General features: G+C 49.6%; 1 protein-coding gene across 3 annotated transcripts; it reads right to left on the minus strand.

Annotated features, from left to right (window-relative positions):
• Window positions 1–6,713: 6,713 nt before the first annotated feature.
• Window positions 6,714–18,613, minus strand: radx (RPA1 related single stranded DNA binding protein). Of its 3 annotated transcripts, XR_008895993.1 has the most exons (17): window positions 17,834–18,613; window positions 17,566–17,737; window positions 16,416–16,573; window positions 15,953–16,145; window positions 15,439–15,547; window positions 15,168–15,268; window positions 14,547–14,666; window positions 14,016–14,108; window positions 13,283–13,450; window positions 12,678–12,856; window positions 12,184–12,344; window positions 11,928–11,975; window positions 11,450–11,574; window positions 11,011–11,280; window positions 10,358–10,531; window positions 7,304–8,921; window positions 6,715–7,059 (listed from the first exon to the last, which is right to left on the minus strand). XR_008895993.1 is itself a non-coding variant. In XM_056593792.1 (16 exons), exons 1-16 carry the CDS (start codon window positions 18,290–18,292, stop codon window positions 8,800–8,802), a joined length of 2,649 nt encoding a protein of 882 aa, XP_056449767.1. In that variant the 5' UTR covers window positions 18,293–18,613; the 3' UTR covers window positions 6,714–8,799. The 3 variants fall into 3 exon arrangements, 2 of the variants coding, with proteins under 2 accessions (XP_056449767.1, XP_056449766.1); XM_056593792.1 differs by having other exon boundaries at window positions 6,714–8,921; window positions 11,011–11,277; XM_056593791.1 differs by having other exon boundaries at window positions 6,714–8,921.
• Between the last annotated feature and the right edge of the window lie 136 nt (window positions 18,614–18,749).

The raw sequence follows: 18,749 nt of genomic DNA on the forward strand, positions 1-18,749 counted from the left end.
TGAAGTCCTGCCTAGAGTGTTTTATGTCTTTCTGCCAAACCCACCTGGAGCCACATCAGAGAGTCACAGTCCTGAAGAAACATCGGCTGGTCGAGCCTATGGACCGTCTGGAAGACAGGATGTGCAAAAAACACGACAGAATCCTGGAGTTCTTCTGCAAGACTGAACAGGTCTGTGTGTGTCAGTGCTGCACAGAGTTTGACCACAGGTCCCATCCTGTTGTACCTCTAAAGGCGGAATATGAAGTGACGATGGCCCAGCTGGGGAAGATGGAGGCTGAAGTTCCACAGATGATCCAGGAGAGAAAACTTAAGATTAAGGAGATCAAAGACACAGTAGAATTGAGCAACGAAGAAGCAGACGAAGAGATAGCTGATGCTAGGCAGGCCCTCGCTGCTCTGCTAGACTGTGTTGAAAAGTGCCTGGATGATGTAAACTGTTGGGCAAAATAACCTGCTGAGCACATATAAATATAGCTAACTCCCACCCTAGCTTGAGGAGCACAACACATGGCAGTCACGATACAATATAGTCAGCTTTTAACACATAACACATACTGGATAACATAGTCAGGTGAAGGCCAGAACCAAGGCCCCATTTCTCCACCAAGCAATGGTAAACACTCAGACAATGCACCGTTTCATCCTCAGAACGGGAGGGCCACAAACACAGACTTTATTACCTCTCCGTCTCATTTCATCTGGTCCAGTAACTAGACAGACCGTTTTTCCCTTCAATTTGGTGACCCTCGACGTGATTTTTTCTGAATTGAACACGCAACTGGGAAACGAGAGACGGAGAGCGGCGCGACCTCGGGACCCCGGAGCGCCGGACCGGTTCCTGCAGTCTCACCTCGCGCGCGCCCAACAAAAGGTAGGCAGAACCTGTTCAAACTCTGCATAGTTATATAGGAATCACATTAGGAGGTGAGACTGTGAGAGCGGTTCGCTACGGGATATCTCGTGGACGAATAGGACTGCATCTCAGCATTTCCCCATAAACCCGATTAACCCTAAACGCGTGACACATCGAATATCGGCTCGTTGCATGGTGAAAGAATACCGACGAGACCATAGGGCCTATAAGAATCGGTCATAGTGATACGAGACTACCGATGGCCAAGTAATGGATGTGTAATAAATACACCTGTGTATCAAGAGGGTTCGAGGCCCCACCTGTGTATCAAGAGGGTTCGAGGCCCCACCAGTGTATCAAGAGGGTTCGAGGCCCCACCAGTGTATCAAGAGGGTTCGAGGCCCCACCTGTGTATCAAGAGGGTTCGAGGCCCCACCAGTGTATCAAGAGGGTTCGAGGCCCCACCAGTGTATCAAGAGGGTTCGAGGCCCCACCTGTGTATCAAGAGGGTTCGAGGCCCCACCTGTGTATCAAGAGGGTTAGAGGCCCCACCTGTGTATCAAGAGGGTTAGAGGCCCCACCTGTGTATCAAGAGGGTTAGAGTCCCCCTCTTTGTTTGTGTATTAAATAATTCTATGTGGAAAGAAGGTTAAGAGTCCCTTTGCAGAGGAAACCGTATGCCTGGGGCACGAGTGACACACAGAAAGACAGTGTGTGTATGCGTGAGAGAGGCTGTGTGTGTGTGTGTGTAAGAGGCCCAGAGAGGTTGAGACGGAGAGACTGTGTGTTGTGTGTGTGTGTGAGAGGCCCAGAGAGAGAGAAAGAAAGAGAACAAGCGTATTTGTGGGCCGGCTAAATATAGAAATAAATCAATTAATGATAACCCGGCTATGTGTGCAACGCTTGCTTGCTTTGTTATGCTCAACGCTATTTTGCCGTATCTGATGATTATGGGTGCGGGACACAGAATGAGAAGTCTGTTGATATGTGTCTGTGTACGTCTGCGCGAAAGAGAGAATCTGTGAGTGAATCAGTGAGTGTATGCGTGGTCCGCTCTATCTTCGCCCGTTAAAACGGGTAAAGGAAAGAATAGATAGATTGATAATAATGAATAATGTCTCTCTGACGTATTGCTTCGGTCTATGGCTTAACCTGCGGAAATAGATAAATTGACAATGATAAATAACCTTTTTACTGTGTTGCTTCCATTTACTGTTGGACCCGTTAAAACTAAACTTAGATAAATTGACAAATGATAAATAACCTTTTTACTGTGTTGCTTCCATTTACTGTTGGAGCCGTTAAAAACTAGACCTAGATAAGTTGACAAGGATAAGTGATATCTCTTTTACTGTGTTTCTTTGAATTACTGCTGGACCTGTCGCATATCTATGCGATACTAAACAACATCTCTTTGCCGCTTGGTTGACGGTTTAGTCTGTTGAAGCAGATTAATCAATAAAGGATAGATAACGATTATTGGCTATGAGGAATGTCTGGATGTATTGAATGACGCCTCTAGGCCCTGTTGTTGTTTTTTGCTCCCCCCCCTGTTTTTTCTTCCTTTTTTCCTCGTTCTCCTCCTCCAAAAGTGACAAGAGTTACCCCCTAGCCTCTCATCCGCTCTTGTGTGTTAGACAGGTCACACAGAGTTATAGCACCACGGCCGCCATTTTTTGAGTTCTCTCACTCAGTCCCAAGCCACACCTCCCCCTCCGCCAAATCTGGACCACTCCAGCCCTGCCCTTCCCCAACTACACCGCCCCCTACTGGACCACTCCGACTCTGCCCTTCCCCAACTACACCGCCCCCTGCTGGACCACTCCAGCCCTACCCTTCCTCAACTACACCGCCCCCTGCTGGACCACTCCAACTCTGCCCTTCCCCAACTACACCGCCCCCTGCTGGACCACTCCAACTCTGCCCTTCCCCAACTACAGCGCCCCCTGCTGGACCACTCCAGCCCTACCCTTCCTCAACTACACCGCCCCCTACTGGACCACTCCAGCCCTGCCCTTCCCCAACTACACCGCCCCCTGCTGGACCACTCCGACTCTGCCCTTCCCCAACTACACCGCCCCCTGCTGGACCACTCCAACTCTGCCCTTCCCCAACTACAGCGCCCCCTACTGGACCACTCCAGCCCTACCCTTCCTCAACTACACCGCCCCCTGCTGGACAACAACAACCCTGCCCTTCCCCAACTACACCGCTCCCTACTGGACAGCATCAATACCAATCCAACCCCAACTCTCGATCACCCCCTGTTAGAAGAACTATCCCAGTTACTAATAAAGCTAAAAAGACAAACCTCCCCGCATCCGGCCTTCAGTGCAAAGGCGTCCACAACCCCGACCACCCCCATACCAGGCTGCTGTAAGAAGAAGCGGCGAACACGCCCACCATGTCGGACGAGCGACGAAGAGCCCCCGGAGAGGATTGGCAAGACGAACACCAGAGAAGCCAAGACAGAGAGCGATTCTCAGCCTCCTGGCCCACTGACAGCCACTCACCCCCACCCTCCCCGGAGAGGGCTCACCTACCCATGCCGAGATTGTTCTGTCCCCTAGAATCGACAACACCAGTTCAGTCCCAGCCAAAAGCCCCCGCCTCATACACCCTACCTTCCCCATTAATGACCCCCTCCCAGTTCAGCCCTGACCCAGATCACTTAAGGGACCCCCGTACCAATAAGAGCGAGCCCCGCCGCCCCCGGCCAGGTATACAAGGGGCTTTTATGGCACCTCTATTGATAGATGCGGAGGGAAGAGCAGCATACACACCATGGAGCCACCGGGACATGGCCACCCTGGTCGCCCACTTGCCAACGCTCACGGCAGGAGCCTCGGCCTGGATCAGAAGATTTGAAACTGAGACGTCTGGCGATCTCCTGACCCTGGGAGACATACGAGCCATCATCGGCAGGGCACACGGTGCCAGACGAATCATTGAACTGGAGACACTGACCAAGACTGAGGCCCTACCTGACAACACCCCCTTCGACGCTTACCGAAACCTCTTCTGGAAGAGTCTCAGGGCGCTCTTCCCAGCCGACGCAGGCAGAGTGGGAATCTCCGGCCTGACCATCAAACCTGAAGAATCTATCTTTCAGTACATAGAAAGGGCCGAAGGATTGTGGACGGATAATAATGACTGTCCCCCACACAGTAGCAAACTGGCGACACAGACATTCCAGCAGGCAATAATACAGGGACTGCCACCCACGGTCCAGAGGAGACTGAAGACAGTGGTGGCACTGCACTCCGAGCCATGGACGGAATGGGTGGATCACCTTGATCACCACCACCGACTCGAGGAAGACAAACGACTTGAAAAGGATGATGATTACGAGGAATTGAAGAAGCAACTCGTGAGGATGCAGATCAAGGAGCTAGCCGAAAAATCCCAGCTGCACAAAAGACCAAGGACGACATGGGGACCCATGAGTATGATGCCTGTAGCGGCCCCACTGCCGACACCCCCAACGCCCCCAGCCCCGCCACCTACCCCCAACCCCTTGGTCCAGCCAGGCGGGCCTCCTCCGACCCAGGTGCAAGCCCCTTCCGCTCAAGTGTGGGGGCCCCAACCCCCGCCGTACCCGTACCCATACCCACTCTCGAACCCAGCGACACAGACGGGGCCCGGGATGTACCAGAACCAACAGTCCAAATATAGAGGCGGATCCAAATGGAGAGGAAGGGCCCGGGGCCAAAACACAAACCCTACCCGGTCCTACCCCTGCTTTGTTTGCGGGCTCCTAGGACACTGGGCGAAGGACTGCCCCCAGACGGGACCGCCGGGGATGCAACACGACCAACATGATCGTCAACCGCGACCCGGTCCGCCCTACGGTAACCCTGGAATGGATCGACGCATGCCTCAAACCCCGGAACCCAACCCCCGCCATCGACTGCGTCCCCGCCGTGCCGGACATCTACCCGTGAGTGCTAGTGGCCTCTCCAGGTGCACGGTCCCGGCGTCCTGTTTCCACCACCGTATGCTGAAACCCCACCAACACACCCCCCATCCCCCCCCCCCCCGCCTGTGACGTGCTAGTAACCTCTCCAGGTGGGCTGCCCCATTCCCGTCCCCGCCAACGGCAACACCCCCCCTCCCACCTGATGCACCCACGTCGCCCGGACCAGGGATCTGCGTTCCGGTACCAGGGGCTGCGGCCCGTTCCCTTAAGGCTTGAGGGCGCCCCTGGCTGTATTCGCTTCTGTACGCTTCACTGTTTTTAGCCGCTCCCATATCTATGCCCGCGTCTACGCAACCGACGCCGGGAACATAAATGTTGTTGTTTATATCGCTGTCCCACTAGATGGAGCTCGGGGATACACACGGGCGAGATTCCAGGGGCCTTGATTGCCCGTTTATCAGATGAGGTCCTGAGCGCAGTTGAATAAAAGGGTCTAATGCTCAGGTGGCGCCTTGCGACCACCTGCCCGTGATGACGCTCAGGACTATTCCGTGGTTTCTTAGTTGTTCCCGTGCCCCGGGCCTACCCCGAATACCCCATGCGTGTGATTGCTTATTGTTACACGACCAGCTAACTCCTCCTCACATCCTTAGTGTGTGGTCATCTGGGGATGGGTTGAGGGGGATTGCCATTCGTTATCCACCTCATATCTTTCTATTATTATTACTATTATTTAGGGACACGTTTCATGGTTGCATTTCTTTCCTGTGATTGTTATTGTGTAGTATTTGTGTGATTGTTGCATTTTTGTTTATTGTTTACTGTTTGTTTTATTGTTGCATTTCGTTGTTATTATTAGGGTTTGGTGTTAGTTTTGTTGTTGGTTGTTGTTTTTTGGTATCGTTTGATATTTGTTTTAGTATTTGCTTGTTGTATTTTTATTTTTTTATTTTTTATTTTTTTTCTCTTTTTTGTGTATCATCTGCGGCCAGTATTGTTGGTATTGTCTGTTTGCGATGTAAGGCCGGGGTGGATGCCACCCCCTAGGTGGGGTGTGTATGGCATACCCATGTCTGAAGCATGGGTGGCGTTTCTCCCACGTGGTTCCCCATACACCCGGTCCAGCGACTTATTTTAGTCCCATGCTCATGGTTGTTTGTTTTTATGATAATTTTGCCTTCTTTCTGTTTTTTCTAAAAGTGTTATGATGGTAGTCCCGCGCTGAAGTCCTATCCCTCGTACCCCTAATGAGTAAAAGTCGTCTTGCGACGACTTGAGGGGGATATGTTGGGCAAAATAACCTGCTGAGCACATATAAATATAGCTAACTCCCACCCTAGCTTGAGGAGCACAACACATGGCAGTCACGATACAATATAGTCAGCTTTTAACACATAACACATACTGGATAACATAGTCAGGTGAAGGCCAGAACCAAGGCCCCATTTCTCCTCCAAGCAATGGTAAACACTCAGACAATGCACCGTTTCATCCTCAGAACGGGAGGGCCACAAACAGGAGATTCTGTGAGGCTCTCCCCCATCAGGAAGAACACAAGAAGATACACCTGCATACACTAGGGCCTGGGAAGCAAGGTCAAGCAAAGACACACAGAACCATACACATCTTAAACGCACACACCTCATCGAGAGGAAGAGACAGCATAAAACTGTATCACACAGAGACTCTTCCCCCCTTCTTCTGAAGCAGACCTTCCACGGAGGCGAAGCTCTGGACGAACCATCAGCGCTGATTAGGGACTTAGACATATTCGATTTCTCACGCTTTATGACTCTGTATAACCGTTGCCACTTTACTTAATAAATCCAAGGTCCTCGTGCCGACAGACTTTATTACCTCTCCGTCTCATTTCATCTGGTCCAGTAACTAGACAGACCGTTTTTCCCTTCACAACCAAATGGTTAAAGAGAGGCTGAAATCCACAGAGAAACAAGCTGAAGCACTCATCGAAGAGCTGGAGCAGGAAGTAGTAGATCTGACCAAGAGAATGTCAATGGTGAAGCAGCTCTTACACACTGAAGACCACCTCCACTTCCTCCAGGCCGTCAGTTCCCTGAAGAATCCTCCACCCAACAGGGACTGGATGACGGTGGAGGTCCGTCCTCCGTCATACGTAGGGACCTTGTGGAGATCCCTGCATCCACTGGAGGAGACGCTGAACATGGAGATGAAGAAGCTGTTTGATGCTGAACTGAAGAGGGTCCAGGAGTATAAAGTTGATGTGACTCTGGATCCTAATACAGCTCATCACCGTCTCGTCGTGTCTGGGGATGGCAAAATGGTAGAAGATGGAGCTAAAGGGAAAGATTCAAATAACCGATATTTGGGATATAGAAATTATAGACAAAATGTATCTGTTCTGGCAAGGCAGAGCTTCACCTCAGGGAGGTCTTACTTTGAGGTCCAGGTTAAAGGCAATACCAAATGGAATTTAGGAGTGACCACGATCCCCGGGTCAATATCAAATCTCATCACATTAATTCCTAGCCATGGTTACTGGATTCTTACCTACAACAATAGGTTGGTATTTAGTGATGACCCTGCTGTCAGTCTCCCTCTGAAAGCTGAGCTCCAGAAGGTGGGGGTGTTTGTTGATTATGATGAGGGTCTGGTCTCCTTCTATGAAGTGGAAGCCAGGGTGCATATCTACTCTGCTACTGGCTGCAGCTTTAATAAGCCTCTCTATCCAATCCTCGGTCTAGGGAGTATTTATGATGACGTATCATCTGCCGGTCTGATCATCTCACCTGTCAATCAAACGAACTAGGACCTTTGATTATAAAACGAACAAACCACCAAAACAACTAATGTTGTTTCATGACTTAGAATCTCTACTATGTGAGATCCGAGAGAACATATCCCTGACATTAAAAAAATACCCTCTTTGTAAAGAATAACATTACATTATATTCATCATAAAGGTCGTAAAGGTTTATTGTTGTACAATTGTTTATGGGTGCAGTTATGTAGAACTAGTTCCGGGGATTAATGTGTGCATCATAATAATCTTATCATTACTATTTGTTTATATTTAGGACTCATGAATGACGGCACAATATAACGTAAAAAACGCATTTCTGATTTCAATAAAAATGGGAAAACAGCTGATGAGTCGATTACTTTTAATGTCCAATATAAAGTACAACAACCGAACATTTGTAACAAACTTACACAAAGGTCACAGTGACTACATGTTTGTTTAAAGATGCTCAAATGTTGGTTTGGTTCCAGTGTGTCCGTCTGACCTGAGCTGTTCTGGCCTCACGGTTGCTTGGTGAATCTATGTTTTCTATGAAGTGTGACTTTTAATGCGACGTCAACACAAGCGAGAAATACACTGCCACACCTGACCACAGTTTCTGCTCGGACACAAATCCGATTTCTCCGGCCACTTCTGCCCCTGGAGCGCAGAAACCCTGAAGATATTGTACATAAAAATTTAAAAGGTCCAGAGTAAATACTCTTATCTTTTATGATAAAAAAATATATAAATATAAATATGTGTTACAAGATTTTAAAACGTAGGTGATTTTGTAACATGATGAGGTGTCGAACCTCATCATGCGAACGTTCACGCAGTGTTGCACAGTCACTCGAATGGCTCGTTGGGTATTTTCTGTATTCACCATCAAAATAAGCTTTAAAATATTGTTGACATTGTTTTGAGATAATGAATAAATGTTTTTACATTCCAAAATAGAATTAGATACAAATTATACACGTGTTGTGAATTTCAGTTTAAATAAATACTTCTAAGCGTACATGTTTACGATCCAGAGTCCTTGACGATTAACTCAATGAAGCGATGTGATGTCAGGTCAGCGCTGAGGGACACTTACCTGCTGCAATAACTCTTTCTACTTTAAAAGTATTTTAACAACAGAACCAAACATGTTTAGTTAAAAAACGTTTTAATGTTAAATCAACACGTTAACCTCCTAATGACCAACGAGGGCCCGGTGACGGGGGGCCCCCGGGCAGGTGGTTCCCTAGGCGACGGTCCCCTAGGTGACCCGGTACACCTTGCTGAGCAGCACCTCCACCCGGTCGCCCCCCAGGTGGCAGAGGTCCAGGACGCACAGCAGGTGGGCCCCCTCCAGCTCCCCGGCCGTCTGGAGGACCTCCTCTGGAAGACACGGCGGAGAGATGGGATCAAATGTAAGATTGGATAACGAACAGATTTTAGTTCGGAATCGCTCTTTTGCTTTGATTGACCCATTTCCAAGATTTGATCCAATCCGTGATCCGAAATCCCACTTGATTACTTTTGAAAAACTGGGCCCTGGAGACCACGGCCGGACCTGAGCCCGTCTGAAGGGAGGCAGTGACCCAGCGCTGTGAACAGAAGGGGTCTCACAGGTTCTAATGCTTCACAATCAGGGCTGGAGCCACCGGGACACAGGTGTGATGCGTTCACACCTGTGTCATGTGCGCGTGATCTCGTCTGCCTTTCTTTAATGGGCTGAGAGTTCTAGGGGGGGGGCGTGTTATTCCCATGGTTACGACCCAGGGGCCGCCTTGTGATACTATCTTGGCACCGTCGTTGTGTATGAGCTATCAAAGGTTGTGTCAGCGATGTTGGGTGACGTCGCTTCTGTTTGTATTTGAAGCGAGATCCCAAAGAAACAGAGCCAGATCGCCCCTCCCTTCCCTGTGTTCGTGCATCCAGTGAGAACTATCATGAACGCAGCGCAAAACTAGCCTGGTCCTACCAGACTCTCGTACTTCATTTCATTTGCGCAGAGAGTCTGGACTTAGCCTGGTCCTACCAGACCATCATACTTCAGTTAATTTGCACAGAAGGTCTGGAACTGCCCAATTGACAAACCTTAACTCACTTGGAGGCGGGTGTCTATTGAAGTTTTTAAATGATTGGATCTGCCCAGTGGGCAGATCCAAGTGGGCAGATCTGCCATAACCAATCGCATAGTGTTTGGTCGTGACGTATCGTACGTCGTGCGACGGGACCGGCCCGGAAACCACGTTTCGCGCACGCGCAGTCTGTACACAAACAAAACAAGATGAAGCGTGAAGATGTCGCTGAACGATAGCTGCAGGTTTTGTTTATCTAATTTAAGAGTTCAAGGAACAGTTGTACGCAAAGCTTGTTCTTGCTCCGGCTTTACTTGATCGATATTCGGCAGCGATCCCACAACAGACCGAATAGCTTCTCTCGTATCCTTCTCCATTGTCTTCCTGGTCTTCCTCTGACTACAACTGAAACTGGCGTGCGACCTTGACGTCATCGTTCTCAGCCACTCCCTCTGTTCGCTGATTGGACCGCCAAAAATCTGGCTTCCAAGGAACCCATGAATATACCGTAGACCCAGACTGACTACTGAAGTGAAATGAAAATAGAGCGGAAGTAGGTAGGTGGGCGGTGCCAGGCTAGTCTGGACCCACTCTATTGGCTAACGTTAACTCACTTGAAGGCGGGTGTCTGTTGGAGTTTAAAACTATTGGACCTGCCCAGTGCCACTCTGGATCTGACGTAACCAATCGCTAACGTTTGGCCAGGGATCACGTTGCGCGCAGGCTGTAAGAAAACCACACCTGGCCTACCTGGGGAGGGGAGGTCGGGGGTCACGGGGTCACCCAGAGGGCACAGGAAGCCGGCGGAGAGGAGGGAGAGCAGGGAGTTCCCGTGGGGGTCCAGCGGGAGCCCCTCGGCCCGGGGGTCTGCTGACGACACCACCGGGCAGAACGCAGCGTCCAGCGCCACCTGCTGGTTGATGCCTGAACAACAACAACAACAACTCAGAGGATCCTTGTTTACTCTCCGGTCATTTAGCAGACGCTTTGAGAACCGAACCCAATCCCTAGTACGTGGGAAATGAGCCATTTAATGATTGTTCAGTGACAAACGAGGTAAGATAAAAAAACATTAATTCAAACATCAATAGCAATGTGTTTGAATAGCAACATTTGTATTGCATGGCTCTGGCTTTATTGTGGTTTATTTATTGGTTGTTTGTTTGCTATGTAAAAGCGCTTTGAGTGTGTGAAAAGCGCTATAAAAATACAATGCATTATTATTATTGTTGTTATTGTTATTATTGTTATTGTTACTATTATTACTATTATTGTTGTTATTATTATTATTATTATTATTATTATTATTGTTACTATTATTATTATTATGGCTCAACTGTCCTTTGACGTTGATCTCCTCCCCATCAAGGCGTGACGCCATGAGCCCAAAGTGGGGGTCCTACCTAGTATGGTGGTGTGGTAGTACCCCGGGGGCCGCCACCCCGGGGCCCCGGCCCCCGGGGGGGCGGTCGGGCCGGGCTGGGGGTCCGGGGGGGTCCAGTGGGAGGAGGGGAGCCCGCTCCAGGCCTGCAGGGCGCTCCTCTCCTCTAGGGAGAAGCGGCGCGCCAGGCTGTCCGGCTGAAGCCCCTCCCCACACAGGTGGGTCGACACCTCCCCGCGCTGCCTCGACCAATCACGGCTCTCCCAGCGGAGCGGCGGGCTCTGCTCTGCTGCTGGGGGCGGGGGGGGGCACAGACTTCATTAAAGGGGACGTATCGTACCCCCAGGTGGGAGGGGCATCAGCTTCTGACATCACAGGTGGGCGTGTCCCCCTAGAGGTGTGCTGATAGGTCAGCCTCCCAGCCTACCCAGTGGCCCGTAGCTCAACGCTGCTCAACGTACCGGGGTCGGGGGGGGGGGGTCCCACCGATCCTTCCTGGCGGGTGCTCCCCGCGTCCAGGAGGTCCGAGTCAGACCCTGAGCTGCTGACCTCTGGGGGGTCCGGGCTGACGGGCCCCGCTGCTAGCCTGGGGGGGGGGGGGGGGGGGGGGGGACAGAACCAGGAGAACCCGGACACGTCAACTCACAGCGGGCCTCAGCGGGTTCAAACGGAGGGTAGGGTTTGACATCGTCCCGCCCCGTAAGCGGGTCAGCGCAGTGGGGGGGGGGACCCAGATAACATCTTTAAAACATGACGCGCCTCCTCTGTTTGATTTGTCGTTCTTCGTCCTGGTAATGATAATGTTTGGCTCATGTTTTACGATAATTATTATATTGCCTAAGAATGTTAATTGGTAGGTCCTGGGGTGAAATTAGCTCTGAAGCGGGGGGGGGGGGGGGGGGGTGGAGTCACCTGGTTTCATGCGTGAATGTAAATTACCTTTTTGTTCTCGTCTTGGCTCGAGTCAAGTAGAAGCGATGGAAACTTCTGAAAACATAAAAATCTATATTATATATATGAAAGTATTATATATTTTTTATATATATATAAATACACACATGTATGTCTATATGGATGTATATCTTGTACATTAGGCTATCATTTTTGAGGGGTAATCAATTAGATATTTAAAAACGCACCGAGATTGTACAGAAATTGTGTCTGAATTAATTAAATGTAATTCCACGATGCTCGCCTCTTTTTAGGGGTAGTCCTCCTTGTGATCAACGGGGACGCGACACCAGAGGGCGCTGTTCCACCTCTAGTCCCGTTCTTCGTTTGTCCAACATCGGGATGTTCTGATGCCGATGTCGCTGTTGAAGCTCTTGAAGTTCCCGCTGAAGCCTCACCTGATACCTGCCGGAAGGTACAGGAAGGTAATTCATTATGTATATATAAAAAAACTTGCTCAGAAATGTCTCCCCAACAACTACCAACAACGATTGTAACCGATGGAAATTGAACTAGACTCACCCACCCCTTTTTTCTTTTTTTTAACCTAGACTAAGTTGAATAAATAAATACAAAATAATGCATTAATTAACAATACGTAATAGCCTTATTGATGCAGAACTTTTTTGTGCGCAGCGCAGGCTAAGCTTTGGTTGCTTCAGCCTCACTTGGCAGCATTTAGCCGCTATGGATAAGAATGACTACGGTGAGTGAAATGTAAACTAGTGTTCTGTTCACCTCTCCCCCACTGGGCTCCGAGGGGTCGGGGTCGGGGTTCGGCTCTGAAGGGTCGGGGTGCAGCCGGACGTATCGGACGGCCGTGATGAGCCCCTGGACAGCGAGCCGCTTGTGCTCCCGGTAGCGGAGGGACTCTAGCGCCCCCTTCAGGTCGCTCGCCGCCACCAGCACCACCGGAACTGGACCAGTAAGAACGTGCAGATTTATTTACATTTACCTCAGCTTTACTTCCATTGTTCATTTCAAAATAACCTCATAGAGCTAAGATATAACAACAGCATAACTCTGCTCTGGGATCAATCAAAACGTTCGAAACCAGAAAGAAACTAGATGAACATTTGGCTACTTCCAATTTCTAAATATAACCCCCCTAAAGGTAATAATTGAAATAAAAAATTAAATTTGATAAAAGATCAAAAGTATTTCTAAATTCCAGAATTCCATAGTCCCCCCAGAAGGTTCTAGTGCCCCCAGAAGGTTCTAGTCCCTCCAGAAGGGTCTACTCCTTCCAGAAGGTTCTAGTCCCTCCAGAAGGTTCTAGTCCCTTCCAGAAGGTTCTAGTCCCTTCCAGAAGGTTCTAGTCCCTTCCAGAAGCTTCCCCTCACCGGAGCCGTTGTGCAGGGGCTGTGTGAAGACGGGCGGGGCCGGGGGGTAGCAGTAGTGGCCCCCCACCAGGGTCTTGTCCAGAACCGCTCCGTCCTTCAGGGTCTTGGTCCACCTGATGAACTCCTTCACCCGGGGGTCAGACACGTACGGCTGTCCTCGGTGGTGGCCTGGCGTAGAGTCAGAACCATAGAGAGTTATCAGGTATAAATATTACACATTTATAATAATATATCAGGCATAGATATATAGGGCAACCACATTTATAATAATATAGATATATATATCATGTATAAATGTATACAACACCAACCACATTTATAATAATACATTTATCCAGTATAAATATATCTGTCAAACATATTAATAATATATATATATCAGGTAGAACCTTAGGTTAGCAATATTATAATTACAATTATTATAGTATTCACAGTCCTCATTTACATAGTCTAAATCACCTCTATTCACCCTCAAATGTGTTACAATATAATAATCAACATTTTAAGATGAAAGGGGATTAACTAGGCTTAGGGAGATATCTACTCTTAAGATGGGCAGAAAACGTTGGTACTACTTCTATCTATACTGTTTAGTACTAGTTTAGAACTAGTTACTAACCTAGGAGACGTGCAGTGATCCTAAGGAGAGAGGTCATTGGTCCTTTCTCCCTGGCTGTGGGCTCATTCAACCTGATGATTGATTAGTTGATTGATTGATTGATTGATTGATTACCTGTGATGAAGATTTGCGTCTCACAGCTGGAGGTGAGGAAGGGAACCGACGCCCCCGGACACACCCTCATCTGGGTGCACACCAGGTAGGTCACTGACGGAAGCACAAGCCGTTCAACACCAACTTTATTAGTCAAGCGCTTCGTACAGTGGAATAGCAGTGGGCAAGTAGCCAAGCGGCAGGGCATGTGTATTATTTTACATATATTATACATAATGGTACTGCATTGAGTTAGAAGAAAAGAGCTTTTAAACAATGAACATGAATTAATCATGACAAAAATATGAATGTATAATGTTGTATATATATAAAAAGTAATTATCAATATGCAGTATGACGAGTGTAAAAATTAAGAGTACTAATCAGTATGCAGTGAGTATAGTATGAACATGAAGAGTACACATCAGTATGCAGTAATATGTATGTACAGTATATACATAAGGAGTGCTAATCAGTAATCCACCAGGACCAGGTGATGCTGTGTTTGATCCCGTAACTCTGATCCAGACTAATAAAGTTGTGTGGACTCACTGGGGCAGATGGCGTGGAAGACGTCGGGCTGGGAGCAGGAGAAGATCTCCAGGATGAACGGCCGCTGAGAAGAGCCGTCGAGCGCGTGGACCCAGCGGTACGTCCAGAACTTCTCGGGCCCTGAGACGGAACACACAATCTGGGTCACTAGTACTAGCGGTCGGGTTAGTCAAAGCTTTGAACCCTAACGGATCTACAGGGGATCGAGCTACGGGACATTGACATTAACATTTGGGGCCTTTAGCAGACGCTTTTACCCAAAGTCGACTTACAAGGAGTACATTTGTCAGAAGAAAGAGAAACAGCAATATATCTGTCGGTACAGTAAGGATGCTCATAGTGCCTGCCAAGCACTAACAATCGCTAGGTTAACCCATTCCCCGTTTACACCAAAGATAGCTAGGATAAGATGCTAGGACACTGAGTAGCAGGTAGGAGTTAGGGGGCGTCTCGCTCAGGGAGGCCTTTAGGTAGGCTGAGGTCATTGGGGATCAAACCCAGAACCTTGAGCAGGCTGAACAAAACCTAAACACTACACCGTCCTCAACAGGATGCCTAACAGCCAGGTAGGAAGTCATACTAGAGACCGGATTGAACTCCTTCAAAAGGGGCGGGGCCTACCCTTGTCACCCTGGCATCTGATTCGTTGGACGCGGCCGACGAACGTCACCAGACCGATGACATCACAGGCCGTGTTGGGGGCCAGGTTCTCCACCTCGGACCTACGGGAAGACACGCGGGTCAGAGCGGCTTCTGGAACGTTCTCCTGGAGCCGGACGTTCCCCCTGGAACACTAGAAGCCCCGGGAAGAAGACTTCACACGGCCTTCGGTCCCCCCTGAGGGACGTGTCCCTGGAGGTCGGAGGTCACAGGGGAGGAGTGAGGTCGGTACCTGCAGGTGAACCTGTAGGCCACGTCAGGCAGCCCCCACTGGACCGGGAGGTTCTTCTGAGGAACCACGGAGAGAATCGGGGCCGTGCTGCGGCGGTTCAGGGAGATCTCTGAGGAGGAAGAGGAGGAAGAGGAGGCCACTCACCATCCAGATCGTTTTACGAGCACCTTATCACACATTCATAACCGTCTCGTTCTCAACCACTTCATCGGCGTTGGCTTCCGGGCCGGCAACCATCGCGTGTCTCTCCGTCCAGGTCAATACCCGTGTTGGAAATTGATTCAACCAAAGCTTGACCAGCATTTATTTAAATGAGAGAGCCTGTTTCAGGACGATTCGGTGGAAGCTGCTCTCCCATCGAGTGTTTGGGATTTCATTCCAACTCTACATCTCAAAACAAAGTGAGGGCTTCATCCAGGAACCTCCGCCAAACCCAGAGAACCCCAAGGTGACACCAGGGACCAGGAAACTGTGGAACACCACCTGACACACAACACGCCCAACCCCCCCGCACCTTTTGACCTGAACACCCTGAGGCAGTGGTGCTCCATCTGTGGGCGGGACCTGTTGGCGTAGCTGTCCTTGACGGTGTACTTGTGGATGTAGAGGACGGCTCCCACGTGGAGGCTGTGGTACCAGTCCAGACACAGCTCGCTCCACAGCACCAGAGACATGGCCCCGCTCTGGTCCGCCACCTCCAGGTACGCCTGGACACAAGGGGGCAGCGCTGGCTGTAGTGGCCGGGCGTTCAAACGTGGGAGAAGACACTTGTGACGCACGTTGGTAAAATAATTCAGTTCCACTTCTTGGATGCGTTTGATCCTTTATTCTTTCTCTTCGTAAACACGTTAGAATACAAACTGTTGCCAGTGACCGAACATTGAATTGTGGTGTGTTAAGTGTGGTAAGTGCAATCAAGTGCGGTAAAGAAGAGTCAAATCGATGAGGCCTGGGATCCTTTACCGGCAGACACTCACGTGGTAGGGGTAGTCCGCCTTCTTGTTCGCGTCGACGATGTCACACTTCCCGTAGTACCGCAGTCTGGACTTATGAATGACCCTGACCAGGAGGGGTGGGCCTCCGCGCGCGTAGCCCAGCGACGACTCCAGGTCGCACAGCAACGTGACGCTGGACACTAGGGGGCACGGGGGCAGCCGGTCAGCAGGGGGCGCTGGAACGTTCGGAACGGCTCGGCCGTCAGGTTAGAAACATGACAACACTAACATAACTCTATTATGGAGATCAGCTCGGATAACACTGACCATTGTTATCTAAAGAGACAAACAGGTAACTCTGTGATAGAGGTCATTAAGGAGCAGCTAGGGGACAGGTCATTAAGGAGCAGCTAGGGGTTAGACAGTACAGAGACAGGTCATTAAGGAGCAGGTAGGGGTTAGACAGTACAGAGACAGGTCATTAAGGAGCAGGTAGGGGTTAGACAGTACAGACAGGTCATTAAGGAGCAGGTAGGGGTTAGACAGTACAGAGACAGGTCATTAAGGAGCAGGTAGGGGTTACAGTACAGAGACAGGTCATTAAGGAGCAGGTAGGGGTTAGACAGTACAGACAGGTCAGTAAGGAGCAGGTAGGGGTTAGACAGTACAGAGACAGGTCATTAAGGAGCAGGTAGGGGTTAGACAGTACAGACAGGTCATTAAGGAGCAGGTAGGGGTTAGACGGTACAGAGACAGGTTAGTAAGGAGCAGGTAGGGGTTAGACAGTACAGAGACAGGTCATTAAGGAGCAGGTAGGGGTTAGACAGTACAGAGACAGGTCATTCAGGAGCAGGTAGGGGTTAGACAGTACAGACAGGTCATTAAGGAGCAGGTAGGGGTTAGACAGTACAGAGACAGGTCATTAAGGAGCAGGTAGGGGTTACAGTACAGAGACAGGTCATTAAGGAGCAGGTAGGGGTTAGACAGTACAGACAGGTCAGTAAGGAGCAGGTAGGGGTTAGACAGTACAGAGACAGGTCATTAAGGAGCAGGTAGGGGTTAGACAGTACAGACAGGTCATTAAGGAGCAGGTAGGGGTTAGACGGTACAGAGACAGGTTAGTAAGGAGCAGGTAGGGGTTAGGGGTCCTTTCGGGGTTTGAACCCAGACCCTTTATGGTGCATCATCTCACCGTCCAGAACCAGGTCAGGCGTGGTGCGCGGGGGAAGCCACTGCTCTCCTTCTGGGTCTTCGTTGTTCCAGAGAGGGAGATAATGTTTGGTGCTCGTCTTGAGAGGAAAGTCATCTCGCACCCCGACGTTCTCCATGCCATGCTTGGTCAGCACCGACAGACAACCCAGGTCCTTTCATACGGAGTGCATTGAGTGCAAACATTACTTCTAAAACGCCGCAAACGTCAATGAGGTCGCAATAGTGCCACTGAATCCCTCCCATAATACCTTGAGGCCGTCCAGAAGCGGACTCCTCCTCGCCCCTGCATCGCATTGGACCTTCTCGATGCAGATGTGGCCCTGGCCCAGCCGCTGCTCGTTGTACACGAAGGAGCAGCCGGTGATGCGGATCTGCACCCCGGGGCGTAGGGTGTTGCTGTGGACCAGCCGGTTCAGACTGCGGTGGAGGACGCCTCTGGTCCTCCACACGCCGTCCGTCACCGTCACGTCGTAGGTGTAGCTGTCATGTGGATCGTGGGGCTGATCACTGCAGAAAACCTTTTCCGATAGATACCTCTGGACGGAGATAACGGCCACGGGCACCCCGTCGTACACCGTGACTTTCAGAGACCGAGTAGAGAATAGTTGTTCTAAAGTCGTTTCTGGGGCAGGAAAGTCACTCACTCTGTTGTTATTGTTTATGTTAGTACTGAGTGATGACGCAGCGCCAGCCGGGGCGCTCTCCATCACAGACCACCTACACACTAATGTTTTAAGATTTAATATCGCTATAATTCTTCTTTCTTATCGATTTTTACAAACCTGCGGATGGTTTGTTTACAAACCCAGGAAGTTAACGGTAGCTCCCCGCCGACGTCACGCTAACCGAACGAACCGTTTTCTCCCCGACTTCCACTTTTTTATTTATTATGTTTCGTCTCAGTTTCGTCTAACAGATACATTAAATCCATTCATTTTCTTAGGTCGTATGTCGGTTTCTTTTAATTCCCGCTGCATCTTACGGAGGCGTTTGAATCGTTCTGTAACACATCGCGATATCACATAGCTCCTTCCTCCTCGTCATATGACTATACACATTTTCTTTTGCAATTTTTCCAAAATACTTGAATTCGCCATCCATTGGCATCTAATTTCCCAGTAAATGTGTATATTTTTATTTTCATCGTATTAATTGATATAATAT

Source organism: Gadus chalcogrammus, chromosome 7 (genome assembly GCF_026213295.1).
Source record: "Gadus chalcogrammus isolate NIFS_2021 chromosome 7, NIFS_Gcha_1.0, whole genome shotgun sequence".
NCBI classification, from domain to species: domain Eukaryota; kingdom Metazoa; phylum Chordata; class Actinopteri; order Gadiformes; family Gadidae; genus Gadus; species Gadus chalcogrammus.

What these genes read in the sequence shown, in the direction of transcription:
- radx (XM_056593791.1), bottom strand. Translation starts at nt 18,292, where the DNA reads ATGGAGAGCGCCCCGGCTGGCGCTGCGTCATCACTCAGTACTAACATA. An exon ending in GACGCAAATCTTCATCACAG is followed by an intron (nt 13,451 to 14,015) that starts GTAATCAATCAA and finishes ACTCTACGCCAG; the next exon opens with GCCACCACCGAGGACAGCCG. An exon ending in ACCCCCCCCCCCCGACCCCG is followed by an intron (nt 11,281 to 11,449) that starts GTACGTTGAGCA and finishes CCCCGCCCCCAG; the next exon opens with CAGCAGAGCAGAGCCCGCCG.